Here is a 16267-nt window from a genome sequence, read left to right on the forward strand (position 1 = left end):
ACAAAACGTTTACAAAACGTTTTTGTTAGGTTCTGGTTAGGTCTTTTACGTCTTCGTCTTCCAAAACGTGTTTAAAACGTATTTAAAACGTTGCGATTTGGTTATAATGTTGAAGCTTTAATTTCGTCTTATTAGGACGTTCACAAGACGTATTGTGAACGTTATAAACTGAACGTTATTTCGCGACGTGTATAAAACATTCGCCTGCAACTTTCTCAAAACATATTGTGCTGACGTCTGTTAAACGTTTCTTTATCAATAGAATATTGGAAATGTACAATAGAATGTAAGCCTAAAAGAAGAATTTAAATTCTACAAGTAGAAATTTGATTTTAATTTATTCATAAACGTGTACAAGAAGATGACGCGTTTATTTGCATTTTGCATAGGCCTATGGAGTCAATATAAATAATTATTGCGATTTTGTATTTATATACTCATGCATAAATAGTTCTATAGGCCTATATGTACACGTAGAACGCAAACATTTCAAAAACTGAAAGGGAAGTAAGATTTCAAATGGTCCCATGAAAACGGTGTGTATGTGCGTATACACATACACTTTCACTTTGTGTCTTGACCTCAAGAGCAAGACTATGATAGCACCCACGCAGAATATGGAAAGAATGCATCAGGTTGAACTTGACCTTAACGGTCACTCACCAAAGCAAGTACAGTACTATATGCAACGTGTATGTATCAACTGTATTATTATGTATGCCGGAATCTCACTGTGACACATGGCTCCGGGAATAATTCCTCTCTCTATATATATATTATCAAAGCATCAACGTTTTCCAAGAAGTGACATTTTCAGGTAGGCCGCCTATAGTGATGTTTTTTCCTTGATTTGTGTTACCGACTAACCACTTCCCTGTGAAAACGGAAAGTGTGTTGTAGTGTTTGTAATGCAAGTATCTTGTTGGTACATGTATTGGCGGAATTATTAAGGTGCAAACATAATAATTATCCCAAACAGGTATGCATACAGGGATGTGTTTCTGCTTATCGTGTATATTTTTCCCGGGATCATGCTGATATTCCTGCCGGTAAAATAAAGAACCTGCTGCTGCTGTCGAACACGTAACTGTTGAGGTCATACGTATTACCTTTGGTGTGAATACTATCATCATCATGGTAGACGTATCACTACAAACGGTTCTCGTGTTTATACTACAGTTTTCGTCACTTGGTCACTGTAAAACTGCCATGGACCGCGTTTTTTCTTCTAGAAGCCGGACCTATAGTTTTGTATATTATGTATGATATTTTTGGTACTTTTGTAAAGTGTACTAATAAAAGTTTTCAATACGTCATTATAACGTTCTAAATACGTAGTAGAAACGAACATAAGTGCGTCCTGCAATAAAAACAAAATATACAATACGTTTTTACGTTCCTATAACGTTTTCAGGACGTTTTGGACGTTTCTACAACGTTCGTAGTACGTTCGTTGCGTGCTCCAACGTCCGATACGTTTTCTGTAGGTCCTGGATACGTCCTGGGTGACAGAAAGAAAGGTTTTAAAACGTTGTTTACGTTGTGAAAACGTTTTTAGAACGTCTTTTAATAACGTTTTTAGAACGTAAAAAACCTTCAACAAAATTACGTGTTTAAAACGTTTTATCGAAACGTCTAGAAAACGTCAACGGTACTTTCTCAGAACGTTTTGAGAACGTTATTTGGTTAGCTGGGATGCTTCCGTGCAGTGCACCGAGACTGCTTTTAACAGTGTGCGACTACAAAGACTGCGTCGGAGTCTCTTATGCACACAAATTCGGATAGTCAAGGCCGTTTGCCTATTGTCACTGGGTTTGCTTACTGGACTGGATACAGTAAAATAACAACTTAACAAGAACTGTCTTTAACAAGAAGTTCACGGATCAGGTGTACAGGCTGTATCAAAATAATTGGTGCACTCTGCTGCCATGTCAAATAATGAGGGGTCATAGGCCTTCAGGCCTCTTCTCACACATTTTGTATTATGATTTTGTATGTATTCTATTTTTGTTATTTGATAAGTGAAAAAATGAATGAATGAATGAATGAATGAATGAATGAATGAATGAATAAAATGAATGAATGAAAGAATGAATGGATGAAGATCACTCGGGGAAATCGCGAACTTCTAGTTCTTGAGGATATATGTTGGGACAAATGGTCTTATTTCTCCTCAGCAACATGGTTTTATTGCTGGGCGTTCCTGTACCACTCTCCTCAGTAAGGTTTGCCACCACTGGCTACAAATTCTGGATCAAAGATCCCCACCAGATGTTGATGTAATCTTCCTGGACTGGAGCAAGGCTTTTGATAAAGTCAGCCACTCTTTGCTCTTAGCCAAGCTTCATCGTTATGGTATTTGTGGTCCTCTCTGGCACTGGATTTCCTCATTTCTTTTAGGTCGCTCACAGTGTGTTAAATTCCGAGGGCATCGTCAAATTGGGTTTCTGTTGAGTCCGGGGTCCCTCAGGGTTCTGTCCTGGGGCCTTTGTTGTTTAATCTCTTTGTTTTGGACTTGCCAAATTTTGTTAGCTCATCGCTCCCCCAATATGCAATATGCTGATGACACGCTCCTGTACAGACCCATCCAGGCGGAAGATGACATCAACACTGTCCAAAATGATCTTGACAGTATAGTTAACTGGTGCAATATTAACAAAATGTCTTTAAATCCAGACAAGTGCAAGGTTATGAGATTGTCCAGGAGAGTTGGTGTTAATAGATCCACTCCACAGTACACCTTACTTAACAAACCCTTAGGTGTAGTTCATAGTTATAAATATCTCGGCATTATGATTTCTTCAAATCTGAAATGGGGGGACCATGTTAAATCAGTCACTTCAAGAACCTCGCGTCTTTTGGGATTTATTAGGCGACTGGTCCGCTGCAATGATCCAGATATTTTGGTCAAATTATATACCTCCCTCTGCCGTCCAATTCTTGAATATGGTATCCCAGCCTGGCTTCCACATCAAAGTGGACACTTAAAATCCTTGGAAAAAATACAGGGACGTCTGGCACGTGCCTGTATCCCAGCACCCAGGGGAGAGCTTGAGTATGGCGTACGCCTTGAAAAACTAGGTCTGATGTCTGTGTGCAATAGATACAATTATCCTGCTATTTCTTTTATTGCCAAGTGTTTTTACTGCAAGCATGATATTGATCCTTTGGAGTATATTTCCATCAATACTCGTCATAGTAATTTTCTTAAGTTCTCCCATTCTTATGCTAGAACCGATAGTTTTAAATACACTGTCTTCAATCGTTTTCCAGTTTATTTTGATCAACTTCCTCCATCTCTCAAAGACCAATTCTTGTTTAGTATATTTAATTTCCTGGACAATCTCAAAAAACATTTCAAAACAATTAGCTGGAATTCAAAATAGTTTTTAGTTGGGCTTAGGCTTATTTTTTATCTAAAGGTTGTGCCTACATTGTATTATCACGCCTCATCTTATGTTGGAGAATGTAGGTAGATTCATCCTTTGCCCTGTTCCCCTGTGTTGATTGTCTGTGTTCTTGTGGGAATCAATTAGGTTTAGCCACTTTGAAAGTGACTTTGTCACTATCTGGCTATCCCTGCCAGGGGTTCTCTTGTCCTTTGTTTAAATTGTTCCTGGTTAAGGCATGCCATCTCTCTATTTTCTCCAACATGGGTCAATTCAATTTCAATTTCTTGCTTATGACCTTCCATGGCTTACATTTTTATATCTTTGCATGTGTAATTTATATATTTATGTGTAATTTTGATATTGTGCAATATTTTATATGTATATGTGTCTTTTTGCTGGCAAATAAAATGATATGATATGATATGATATGATAAACTTAGGGATCGGAATCCTTAAGACAGTTCAAGTGTTTGCACGAGAATCGCGTTACTTTAGGGGGTACACCCCTGGCCAATTTTGTGCCTGTTTTTGCATTTTTCTCAAAAACTATAGCGCATTGGTGACAAGTAAGATATGTATATTACAGGGGCAAGGACTACAACTACTGCACTGGAAACTTTATTTCAGCACAGACAACAGTTGTGGAGTTACAGTCAAAAATGAGGGAAAACCAGTATTTAATCAATAAATCAATAACTACTTGCCTTGAGTTGCTGAATGTTCAGTGCAGTAGTTGTAGTCCTTGCCCCTATAATATACATATCTTACTTGTCACCAATGCGCTATATTTTTTGAGAAAAATGCAAAAACAGGCACAAAATTGGCTAGGGGTGTAGTACCCCCTTAAGCAAAAATTCCTCCAAGTGCCTTTTGTATCCTTGTGATCCTTTTTCAGTAGCCTCTCTGTTAGTAGCACCAATACATATCCAACTGACATTTGTGCGACAGCCAATCGTGGTATAAATCGAAGCTACTGCCAAGATTGGTGCTGACACGTTGTGTATTGCTGCTGCTAAAATCATCCATCTGTAGGGACAGAAATGAAAATAAATAAATAAATAATATAATTATTTAACACCAATAACAACAAACAGAACAAAACCGACAATAAATTGATCAAGGAATGCTGACGCATTAACATATTGAGAAAAATAACTTCCTCATAAATGTAAATTATTTTCTACAAAAATATTAAAGTAATACTATATATAACTTTTCCATGAAATTTATTTTTTTCTACAAAATGTTAGTTTTCACCATCAGATATGTCACCCTTTAATTTTGAGTGGAACGATTAATCAAAGTAGATAATACAAAGAAAATCGCTATTATTTTATCTACTATATCACCAATGCGTGTCAGTACGTTGAACGTGACGGAGGACGATCGACTTAATGTGCAGGAACATTCCCGTCATGTACGTACAGTGTTGAACATTGTTTACGCTTTGGATATTTCGGTTATGTGAATTAAATACAAATTCCTTTAAAAAAGGAATGGGGCGCCCAATGGAGCTTTCATGTAATGTGCTGCAATGTAACCGTTTGGATACTTTTTTTTAAATTTAATAATGTAATATTAGCATAGATAGCAAAAAAAGGTGTAAAATCGTTTGCATGGGATGTAAGAGGATAGGTTTCAAATAAAAAGGAATAAAGCTCAGGTTACCATTTCGGTTAATATTGTTAGGAAATGGTAGATCATGTGGAGCAAAATTATTTTATTCAGAATATAGGTTTACATATTGTATCCTTATGGATTGTTGTAAAACAGCTTTTATTTCTTATGATTGACTGCATCAGGTTACCATTTGTTAGGAAATAGTTTGATGGGGGAGGGGTGGTGGTAATTGTTGGAGCAGAATTATTTTATTCAGAATATAGGTTTGCATATTTAATTCTTATGGATTGTTTTCCAAATAGGGGTATTTATAAATTTCTTATGATTGACTGCATCAGTAAAGAAGACAAGGACAAACAATCTGAAGAAGTGTTATTTAGTGATTTATATCAATCATTAAATCAATACTGAAAGATATATGAATATTAACATTTAGATAGCAATGCTTTAGGCCTGTACGAGACATACTAGTCCTAGATTAGACCACTTAACATGTTATAGAAATAGATAATAAGAACTATAAGTTGTTACTGAGGTGATTTATAAACATTTAATTTTTCACAAAATATTTTTATAGCCCATGTTCAGGGCCTACGTGTAGTATACATGCATACATAAATAATAATCATTGCAATTAAGCCAGAATTTATTTGTGAATAAAGCCAATACATATCTCAATATGTGCTTAACAAGACTGATAACTAAATGCCAAAACTACATGTAGGCATACAATATCGAAGCTCTCTAGCTCTGCAGGGCTTCCATCACCTTTAGTCAGGTAGTTTGACAAATTATCTTTAGTCTAAACACCGATAATATTGCATTTCCCCATGTGGAAATACACCTAAAAATATTTTTATTGGACAAAATACGTGTCATACGAGTGAGCGGTTTTACCGTGTCGCACATCATCCGGAACATACTCTGTGTTAGTATAGCGCCATCTCTTGAAATCTAAGATCTTATTAGCAATCAAGAGATTTCAAGAGATGGCGCTAAGAGACTGTAAACTGGTCAAAGGTCGCGGTTTATTTAGTGTTTTTATAAGTCCATTAATTTTGTATTTTAAACAAACAATATACGCACAACATTTTATCCCGTGCATATCAGAAAACAATAATAAAATAAAATCCAAGCAAATTGTGGTTTTATTTCCAAGCTGGGCATACTTTTAAGCAAAACAGTTGCGAAGTAAATCTAGCAAGACCGAAATTAGAAGCTTTTTGCAAAGTCAAGCCAAATAATGGGCCGCCGCCGTAGCGGGCGCCCCAGTAGCGGGCGGCCCCAACAACTTGCTCAGATGTATTATTAAAGATTTTGTCTATTTTGTCATAAATATAACATCTAAAGCCTTGATTTTTTCAGGATATGTTAATTTATTTTGATATACAGGGGAAAGAAGAATTATACGCATCGCACACTACCACAATTAGGCAATAGAAACAAATCAATCTTTGATCGACCATCGATTCTTGGTCGATCCTCACTATTTATGAAATCAATTAATTTACTATTTTTAATTGTGATGAAATAGTAATTGTACCTGTAGTGATATTGACCATTCTTAAACACTTGAGAACGTTCCTGCAATCTTATTGGTTCTTACTCAGCTTTACCCGTGTGATATGACAGCGGGGCAGCGCGTGTGCGTCGATGCGTTACGTGTACTGGCTATTTGAACCAATCGGAGGCGCACAGCAACAACGGGACTGATCGATTTTAAGCCCTAGGTAATTCCTTCCAAAATGTAGGATTTAATTTGATTAAATTTGTATTATATTTTTATTTGAATTGAAGTGTTTAAGAATGAGAATAAAGGTATTGTTTTTAGCCGCTGTCGTGCATCTATCGTCTCATATAACACGGGCGACATCATTATTTTTGGCGTAACATCACTCACTCGGCTTCGCCTCGTTGTTTTACTTAAAATAATGATGTCGCCCGTGTTATATGAGACGATAGATACACTCCAGGGACTAAAAACAATACCTTTATTCTCTAAATATAAATTTAGCGTCAATTCTCATTAATTAGTTATAATTCATTAAGCATCGAAGCATAATCGACGGTCGATCCAAAGATCGAATACATTTTTTTCTGGTGCCTTAAACATGAAATTGCAATAAACTGGTTCTATTGTGAAAAAATCTCGTTCCTAGTGGCAAAGTTGCGTACAAGTTGGCAACTAGCTTGGGTATGCTGAACTCGAATCTGTTGTCTGCCAAGCAATATTTTGAGTCTGTGACCCTCAAAATGACCCCATAGGATTGCATAGGGGGCAAATAACACTTTCGAACACGTCAAATTATGCGTCATGGATCCCAGAAATGCAATGTTTGTTCGTGTACGACCTACCGTTAAGAAGTTATGGAGTACAAAAGGTCACAGGTCGATTTGCTTATTGTGTATGGGTCAAAAATCAAAGTTGCTCAAATTTTCGTAAAAGTTTGTGACAAGTTGTTCGCCTAGTTAAGAGGTTTCAGAAAAAGAATAGTTTGCACTATCTGCGATGTTTAATTAGCATGTTACACAGCAAAGAGTCAAAAAATATTTAGGATTCCACAGGATTCAATGAAATTTGTATATTATTTATTTACACACATCTCAGGAATATCACACGCATCCGTCGTTACCTGGACTTTGACACCTGCAATCACCTAATTCGCTCTCTAGTTCTGTCACGCCTTGATTACAGTAATGCTCTTCTTCTAGGAGCAAGACAAGCCGATCTCCAGACTTCAACGTCTGCAGAACTGGTCTGCTAAGCTGATCTTTCGCGCCACCAAATATAACCATGCATCCCCCTTTCTCCAACAACTTCATTGGCTGCCAGTCAAGGAGCGGATAGCTTTTAAGATCTTGCGGTGTGTGTTTAAGGCCATCAATGATATTGCACCAGTCTATTTGTCATCCCTCCTGACTTTGTACACTCATGCTCCTGCCCGTGGGGGATTGCGCTCATCCACCGACGTCTTGAATTACCAAAAATAAACAGCAGAACTCTCAAATCAGCCGCTGACAAGACGTTCTTTTTTACAGCACCATCCATGTGGAACAGCCTGCCTCAAACCATAAGATCCACCGGCTCACTTCCAGTCTTCAAAAAGAGCCTCAAATCCCACCTTTTCCCACAATAATAGTTCTTGCATTGTATCATGTTGTTTTTTTGCTTCATTTTTCTAATTGTTGTTGTGTTTTTTATGTACTGTAAATTCATGCGCTGTGATCACCTGAAATGGCGCTTTATAAAAGCCTGTGTATTATTATTATCATCTATATTCTGAACTTGACATCGCAGATGTTAAAAACTATTCTTTTCCTGAATCCCTTGAACTTAAGGAACAGTTGGAATTCACATAGAAACTTTAATTGTTCACCCCTGTATTGACCTTTGACCTGGGTTATAAAGGTTTACCCAGCATGTCAAAATGCAAATCAAATACCCCGCTCTTTTAATTGTGCGCAGGCAAGTGTACAATGATTCCTGTACGGGTTGCTTCGGGCCACATAATAAGCTGATACCATACATTGGCTTTTGCGTGGTCATTTGGTAATTTATCATTTTTAAAATTGCACGAATTTCCAAACAACGGTTCCTATGCTCACGATGGTTGAACCTTTGGCTGTGTTTATATCAATATACTGGGGAAAGAAGAATTACGCATCGCACACTAGCACAATTAAAAATTAAATTACAAATGGGAACATGACATGTGCGATTATAGAGGAGATTGAATAACGAATACTTGATGCATCGAATTTATTCAACGACTTAGGCTGTCATAGTGTACGTTGAAAGACCTACTCACCCTTTGCGTGTGGAATACACGTTTCATGCCGTGACTATTGAGATGCTCAAAAACTAACGATTTCAACATTTCTATCTGATTTTGTGTCATGCACTGCGGGCAAAGAGAACACTCCTGAAAATAAGAAATAAATATCATTTTCATACGGAAATAATTATTACTCATTCGGTATCCCGGGTATGTGAAAAGTCTCTGGCAGAGAAAACGGCACTAAGTTTACATTTTGAGAGCGTACACAACGTAAACATGGGAGAAGGGTTCTGATTGGCTGATTCAATCATCTGACAATCAACGCGTCAAAGCGTTGGTAGGCGCAGAGCGGCGCTCTTGAAGGGAACACAAAGCTCCGCATGTCGCTCAATAACATGGCAGAGCGCTCGTGCCAATCAGAGCAAACTACTGCCGTACTCTTCTGGAAGCTAGTGTATGATTCCAGTTTTCTGAATTAATGAACATGGCGAACCTCTATCATGGCGCAATTTAAATTTGCATTAGATATTTCCCTTATCATTAAGCATAATTTTACTTACGGTATTGGCACATGATATGTTTGATGAGTTGTAGCAACTTGGAATACTGTTTAACATGACGTCACTGTCTCGTATGATGTATGATGGTCTGAAGTGTAAAAACAGGTGTTACTTAGTCCGGCTGCAAAAGTATTGTTTTACCATTTTAGAAGTCACTGCGCTTATCATTTAGAAAGTGTATAGTTTGACCTACCCTATCGGTTTTATTCTTAACCACTTTATTGTTCGAACATTAGTAACAAAAAGGTCGAAGGTTAAATGTAAATTTCCAAAAGGGCTAAAACGTCTTGTCTCATCTGTTCTTGAAGCTAAAAGATGACTTTTTTATATTATACAAATATTGACTGCGGTGAGGGACATGGTTAAGATTATAGGCGCAAGGTTATCTCAAAACCATGCTATGACCCGAGGCGCAGCCGAGGGTCATAGCATGGTTTTGAGATCACCGCGGGCCTATAATCTTAACCATGTCCCGAATAAAGCAGTCAATATTTGTTTTATATACCGAATGGATACGTGGATGTTGCGATTGCGCAGTTTGATCAGGACGCACGTGACCGGTCCATAGTTCATTTCCATGGACCGGTCCATAGTTCATTTTGAGGGCATAGTTAATTCAATGACTGCACATTCAACCAATCAGATGACAGGAATCTATGAGGTATATAAAGGTTCTTATCTAATAACCTTTTTGAAATGTGTGGTAGGGCTAGCTATTTAAATTGGTTTATATATTTTTTATCACTATTTATAGCCCTGACCCACAGTGTATTTTACCCATACGAAAAATCATTCCGTACCGTACTTTTTCATATAGGTTCTTATCTAATATCCTTTTTGAAATGTGGTAGGGCTAGCTATTATACTGCGCCAATAAAGTATCCTTACACTTGGAACAATAATCACAATTTTGGGGTAAACAATATTGGGGTAAATTTGTTTTTTTAATAGATGCACTATATAATCCTGTACATTATGACACCACATTGAATCCAATGTGACCTCAAAAAGTAAAGTTACAAGCAATTGAATAGACGAAGGTCCAGTTTTAAAAGTGACAAACTGGCCTATACAAGGCGCAAAAAGATTCCAACAGGCGCAACAAAGAGACAACGGTTTCTTCAATGAAGCGTTATTTAAAGCAGCTTTTATTTCAGTTTTTACTTCTCTGTACTTTTCATAACTTTCATTTTATTTGTCAGTTATTTTGTTTCAGTTTTCTTTTGTTCCTTTTTTGTTTTAAAACGCATACATCAGCCATTCACTACTCTCAAACCAGATGTCTAGTGTGTGGAGTTTTGAATAGGCCAGTTTGTCACTTTTAAAACTGGACCTTCGTCTAATCAAATGATTGTAACTTTGCTTCTTGAAGTCACATTGGATTCAATGTGGTGTCATAATGTGCAAGATTAGATAGTGCATCTATTAAAAAAACAAATTTACCCCAATATTGTCCGGTTTGGAAATTGTGATTATTTTTCCAAGTGTAAGGATACTTTATTGGCGCAGTATATTATATTTTTATCACTGTTTATGGCCCTGACCTTCGACATTGTAATCTTGGTTGTGCACGGTGACAGCTGCAGAGTGGGGCAAATTCTAGTCAACGGTACAAAAATGTGACACTTGCATTTACTTATCTATTACTTCATAATTCGGAAGCGTCTCTTCAAGCGAGCCCTATACAGGATCTCTTTTTATTACACGACACGTTGTAATACCTGAACGTCGACGTTTACCATTATGCAGTCATGTCTACAGCAGAATTCACCACGACCTTTGCAGGACGTACACCCCATTAAACCAAGATAAACCTCATTGAATCCATGGTTAAATCCACAAACACATGTTTCTGATTTACCTGTGCGATATAGGTATCATGATTTCAGTTGGATGCACCATTATAAAGCAAACGCACAGTAACAATACTGTGCGTGGCCTTTGTTTCCCAAATGAGAACAATAGTCTGCATATGGTTAACCAGGCTTGCTGATGGTACAACTCATGTCACACTTGTCAGAGTAATTGTGATTGTATTACACAAGTAAATGAGAAACATGTGGTTTTAGACTTAACACGGTTTGGAAATAAGTTTTTAATTTTTTAGCTCCCTATCGGGCAGTCAGAACTCCATATTTGGGAGGGCTCGACAGCAATCTTCCCAAAATCGCATTTTAATAATATTTAGATGACCATAGAGGGAAAGAATTGAAGCTTATTTACAGCTTCTATGGCGAAAATTGATCAAACCGATCACCCGACGGCGCCCCTTCGAAGTTGGAGCTATCACAAGTCAGCTGTTAAGCACAATTTGCCATTGCCATTACACGTCCAACTGCTATGAAATTGTGGAATTCTCTCTTCGGAAAAATAGCTCGACAACAGCTTTCCCGTGACATTTTTTTACTTCAAATTGTAGTATGTTAAGGATGAATATTATAATTCACATGTGAGCCTCTATGGCTAATATTGGGCGAAGGGTTTTCCCACCAGCTCACTAACTAGTTTATTGCCTATACCTACAGTACAGTGAGTGAGCTAGAGGTCAATCATCAATTGGAGCGGTGTGTGTCCACTGAATAGGAAAAACGGACAGTAACTGCATAATGTCGAGCGGCAATTTTGTGACGCTTACGCTTATTTCAGACAATTACATACCTTGTACTGTTGTGCTTGCGAATGGCTTCAACACCAGATATTCGTAATAAGTTATACAAAGTTGAAGTGAAAAACGCAACATGAAACTTATGTTCAGCGTCAGGCATATTGGGCGACATATTTGCCTATAGGAGATAAAACGAGCATCATTAATATCGCAACATAATCCTCAACGCGTGATCGTAGTCATCATTGTCATCGTCATCGTCATTGTCATCAACGCAGTCATTGTCGTTATTTATTTTCAATATTATCGTCACATCTTCATTATTGTCATCATTTGGCTTCAAAAAAGATGTATTGCAATGTTCAGGCCGACCCCCCCCAAAAAAAATAGAGGGTAGAAGGGTTTTTCTTCATATTTTTATTTAAAAATTCAAAACATTTTTTTATTGTCAGCTGTATCGTCATTGTCGTTATTATTATCGTCTCATCATCATGACGACGTTATTATCAGCAGTTTCTTCATAATCATCCTCATCAGAACCGGCGTCCTTGTATAGTAGTCATTGTCATCATATTTATCATATTAATATTATTATCATCATCCTCATCGTCGCACAATCCTCATCGGCATCACCATTGTCATCATCACTGTCATCATCATCATATCCATCCCATCATCATCGACATCCGGGTACATAATGTGCTTAGGCGACGAAAAAAAGAAACCCTGTTGTACGGGCGGACGGACCTTTCAAGTAGGGTCGGTCGGTCAGCCTTTTTCTTTTTCTTTTTTTGGAAATGACCCAAAAAATCACCAAAATCTGTTAACAATTTGCCATTTGAGAAAATACAAAAAACAATTGTTCCTGAAATTTCCGAAATTTGGGTCGGCATTCATTTGTACGTCTCATTTGTACGTAATTTTTTCGTCTCCTTACCTCTAAAAGATGCAAATTGAAGTCCTCATCCGGCACGAAGTCCCATCTTGTGATGCAAAAAAACGAATCTCTCCTGTAGGTTATTGATGATGAGTTCATTATTTTCAACGAGGACTATAACCATGATAACAAACAAGGTTCTGCTGAATTATACGCTATTTCATAACATCTGCTAGCCCCAACGTCCCCCAGTCTAAATTCCTTCTTAATGATATAATTATATTCATAAAAACTATAATATGCAGAATTGGGCTATTTAAAATCCATACACTCCCTATGGAAGACATAACTATAATTATCTCCCATCCTGGGGTGTCGATTTTAAATGGAGTAACACTTTCAGGTAAACCCATTGAAATCGCACTCGTCCCTGTGATTAACAGTGAAGATTAACCGTGAAGCCTGGGGTGTATGGATTTCAACTGGAATAGCCCAGTTTGATTGTTACCTGTTGTCTGGGTGCAAATAAGTAGTGTCATACTTCACTTGATAAATTAATTCTCATTATAAATGCATCTTTCAAGATGTTAGAGCTCCGATAAAGTGTTCAAGTTTGGTCTCAAAAATGACAAAATACCAAACCACGAAGAACTCATGAAAACCACTCAGAATCGTAAACTTTAATAGTTTCAGAAAGACGGAACAATACATGGGTGATTTTGTAATATTTTGAGTAACATTACATGTACGTATTGAGGGTAGCGTATCTGTCATAACGTATCTGTTCAGATTTTTCCAGTCTTTTTTCTGAATCGTGCCAGTGTACAGTACAATCTTATCGACTTCATACCGTATCTTGTATCTTGTAGTTTTCATCTATTTTTGGGAGGGAGGGGGGGGGGGCTCGAGTAAGCTGACATATATGACATTTTGAGAGAGAACACCTTAACAGATAATGTGCCTAGATACATGACAGTAAGTCAAACGTCATATCCATCATGGAATCAAAAACATACCTTTAATTTAGGCCTAGCCGAGATTTTAAAACTATGTTAATATACTTACTTGGTAGGATTTATATAATGTTTCATTGATGACCATTTTTGTTCAAACACATCTCTAACGGCGTCATATAGTTGACGTTGAATCCAGTAGGTATCATAGCCTGGTGAATATAGAAGTAAATACCGCACAGAAAGAAAGTAAACACTTGTTTTGATTGGTCTTAAAACGAATAATGAAAAATATTAGAATTAATATGAACGTGCGAAGTTTCAGTTTATTTCACCACGATAAAATAAAAATTTGACACGTGACTTGGATAAAAAGAATTACAGATCAGTCCAGATCGGTGGTGGTGTAAACTTGCTTATAAAGACAAAAATAAAAAGACTAGTTTGCGTCTGACGTCATCTGTCAATCAAAGTCGAGCACGGTTTGTTTACAAGTGTCGTGATGATATGAGTTGCTGAACACGGCGGTAAAACCGGGCGCCTTATTGTTAATTTTGCACCATCAAACCTGTAAACCATCTCAAAAGTTAGGTCTTTATACTAGGAAATTTTCTTTCGCGAAGGCACCATGTCAACAATGCCTAGAAAAGTTGCTTTTTGCCTTGTAAAAGTACGTAATTTTTCGGCATTCACTGCTATTCCTTTTCTCCGATCAGCACCAGATAAATCGACCTTCCTTTTACGCGCTAATTAACCAATCAAGGATCGTAGAGAATTTGATTGACAGTGACGTCAGACGCAAACTAGTCTTTTTATCTTTGTCTTCAATTATAGTTCAAGATGTTTGACTATATAGATTGAATAGAGTCAACGTGTGTCATCAATCGGTCTTTTCAATTTGGAGAGTACTGTGCTACTGAACTTGAGGTAAACCAATGTATAGTAAAAATTTGTGCCACGGTGTGATGTATGTACCGTTAAACAAAGACAATCACAAAGACGTACTGAGATTTAACGAGAAAGGGAATTAAAGAGCCGGATGTTGGCAAATGCAAATTTGGGTTAGATAAAAGTATTCACGATGTATGTAAAATATGATTTCTTTGCCATAATACCTTGACATCTTCAACCTGATCTCTCCAATACTTTCTTAAGCGTTGCGAATAAATGTTTGACACAATAGAATATAAAAACTAATATTTTGATAAGAAAAAACAGAAATGAGGTACGGGGAAGGTTGTCAGGCAAGGTCCGCAGAACTGGTATAGTATTTTGTTCGCGGGCAACTCAACCCAGACCTCCACGTGGTGCCGGATGGGTAACGCTAATTTGGGCAATAAGAAGCAAGCTTGGAACTACACATTTTCATGTATAGTACCATTTTTTACAATTTTTTTTATAACTTTTAAAAAATGTCCGCCTTTTTTTCTTTAGAAATTCTTTTTGCCGTCTTTTTTCTTTTTCTTCTTCCGCCGCCCCGTCGTTTTTGCCGCTCCGGCTTTACCCCGGGGGCTCGCGCCACCAAAGCCACAACGAAAATTCGCGCATGACTGTACAGGGTAGCTTTGGCAGCCACTGCAATGAACATAAAAATATACGAAAATAAATATACACCTTCTCTTGCAAACACAACATTAGCCGCAGTAGCTCCTTTGTACTTGTACTTTATTGAGATCTGAAACATTAAAATAGAAAACAGCAAACAGATGTTACAACATACTCGACTGGTAAATTCTAATGTTATACTTGGTGGCCTCAAATTAAACAATATCCAAGACCTTGGTCGAAACCATGATTATATTAGTACGTAGAAATCAGTCAACATTAAGTCGTACATTTTCGTTAGATAAAATCGAGTAAACAATAATTAAACCTTTAACCAACAGCAGATTACCATGTGATCACACTGTTATGTGTCCCCAAAATAATCCATAATATTCATTAAAAATTATATATTTTATCATCAGATATTAGTTTTCACTAGTTTTGATATTTATCTCCATTGGTTTGTACATGCAATGTTCTGGAAACTCGATGGAATATTCTGGAAACTCAATGGAAAATGATAATACATAATGTAAACCACTGAAATGGTCATGGTTTTCCCAGACGTTTCTAGAACATAGGTGGTGGCGCTATTACAGTAAAAACCATGTATACACACTAATGATTCTGATTGGCTTGTATTGAGGTAATGGGCTATATTTAGAAATGATATATACAGGTGAATGGTTCTGATTGGTTTGTGTTGAGGTAATGAGCTATTTTAGAAATGATGTACTGTGCCATATATGGGGATGCGTATTCTAGGAGGGGATCCAGGAATAAATAAGATATAAGACCTGGAGATAAATTTATCTTGACAGCAGTATGAAGTTCTAAGAGGGAACTCTGTGAAATTTATGTTAGCTAGTAGCGGTACAAAAGTTACAATAACATGTACCATAATTGAAGTATTCAAACTTCGGTTGGCGGTTCTTG

At 37.1% G+C, this 16267-nt stretch overlaps 1 protein-coding gene across 1 annotated transcript in view; it reads right to left on the reverse strand.

Annotated features, from left to right (window-relative positions):
• Positions 1 to 2289: 2289 nt before the first annotated feature.
• Positions 2290 to 16267, reverse strand: part of LOC140165025 (probable tubulin polyglutamylase ttll-15) — a 76246-nt gene continuing 62268 nt past the window's right edge. Inside the window, exons 10-12 of the mRNA XM_072188439.1 lie at positions 9352 to 9439; positions 8822 to 8935; positions 2290 to 4418 (exon numbers count right to left, since the gene is read on the reverse strand). Coding sequence (XP_072044540.1) covers positions 4299 to 4418; positions 8822 to 8935; positions 9352 to 9439 — 322 coding nt within the window. The 3' untranslated portion in view covers positions 2290 to 4298. The remainder of the gene's footprint in view (positions 4419 to 8821; positions 8936 to 9351; positions 9440 to 16267) is intronic.

The sequence above is a fragment of the Amphiura filiformis genome, chromosome 11 (genome assembly GCF_039555335.1).
Source record: "Amphiura filiformis chromosome 11, Afil_fr2py, whole genome shotgun sequence".
NCBI classification, from domain to species: domain Eukaryota; kingdom Metazoa; phylum Echinodermata; class Ophiuroidea; order Amphilepidida; family Amphiuridae; genus Amphiura; species Amphiura filiformis.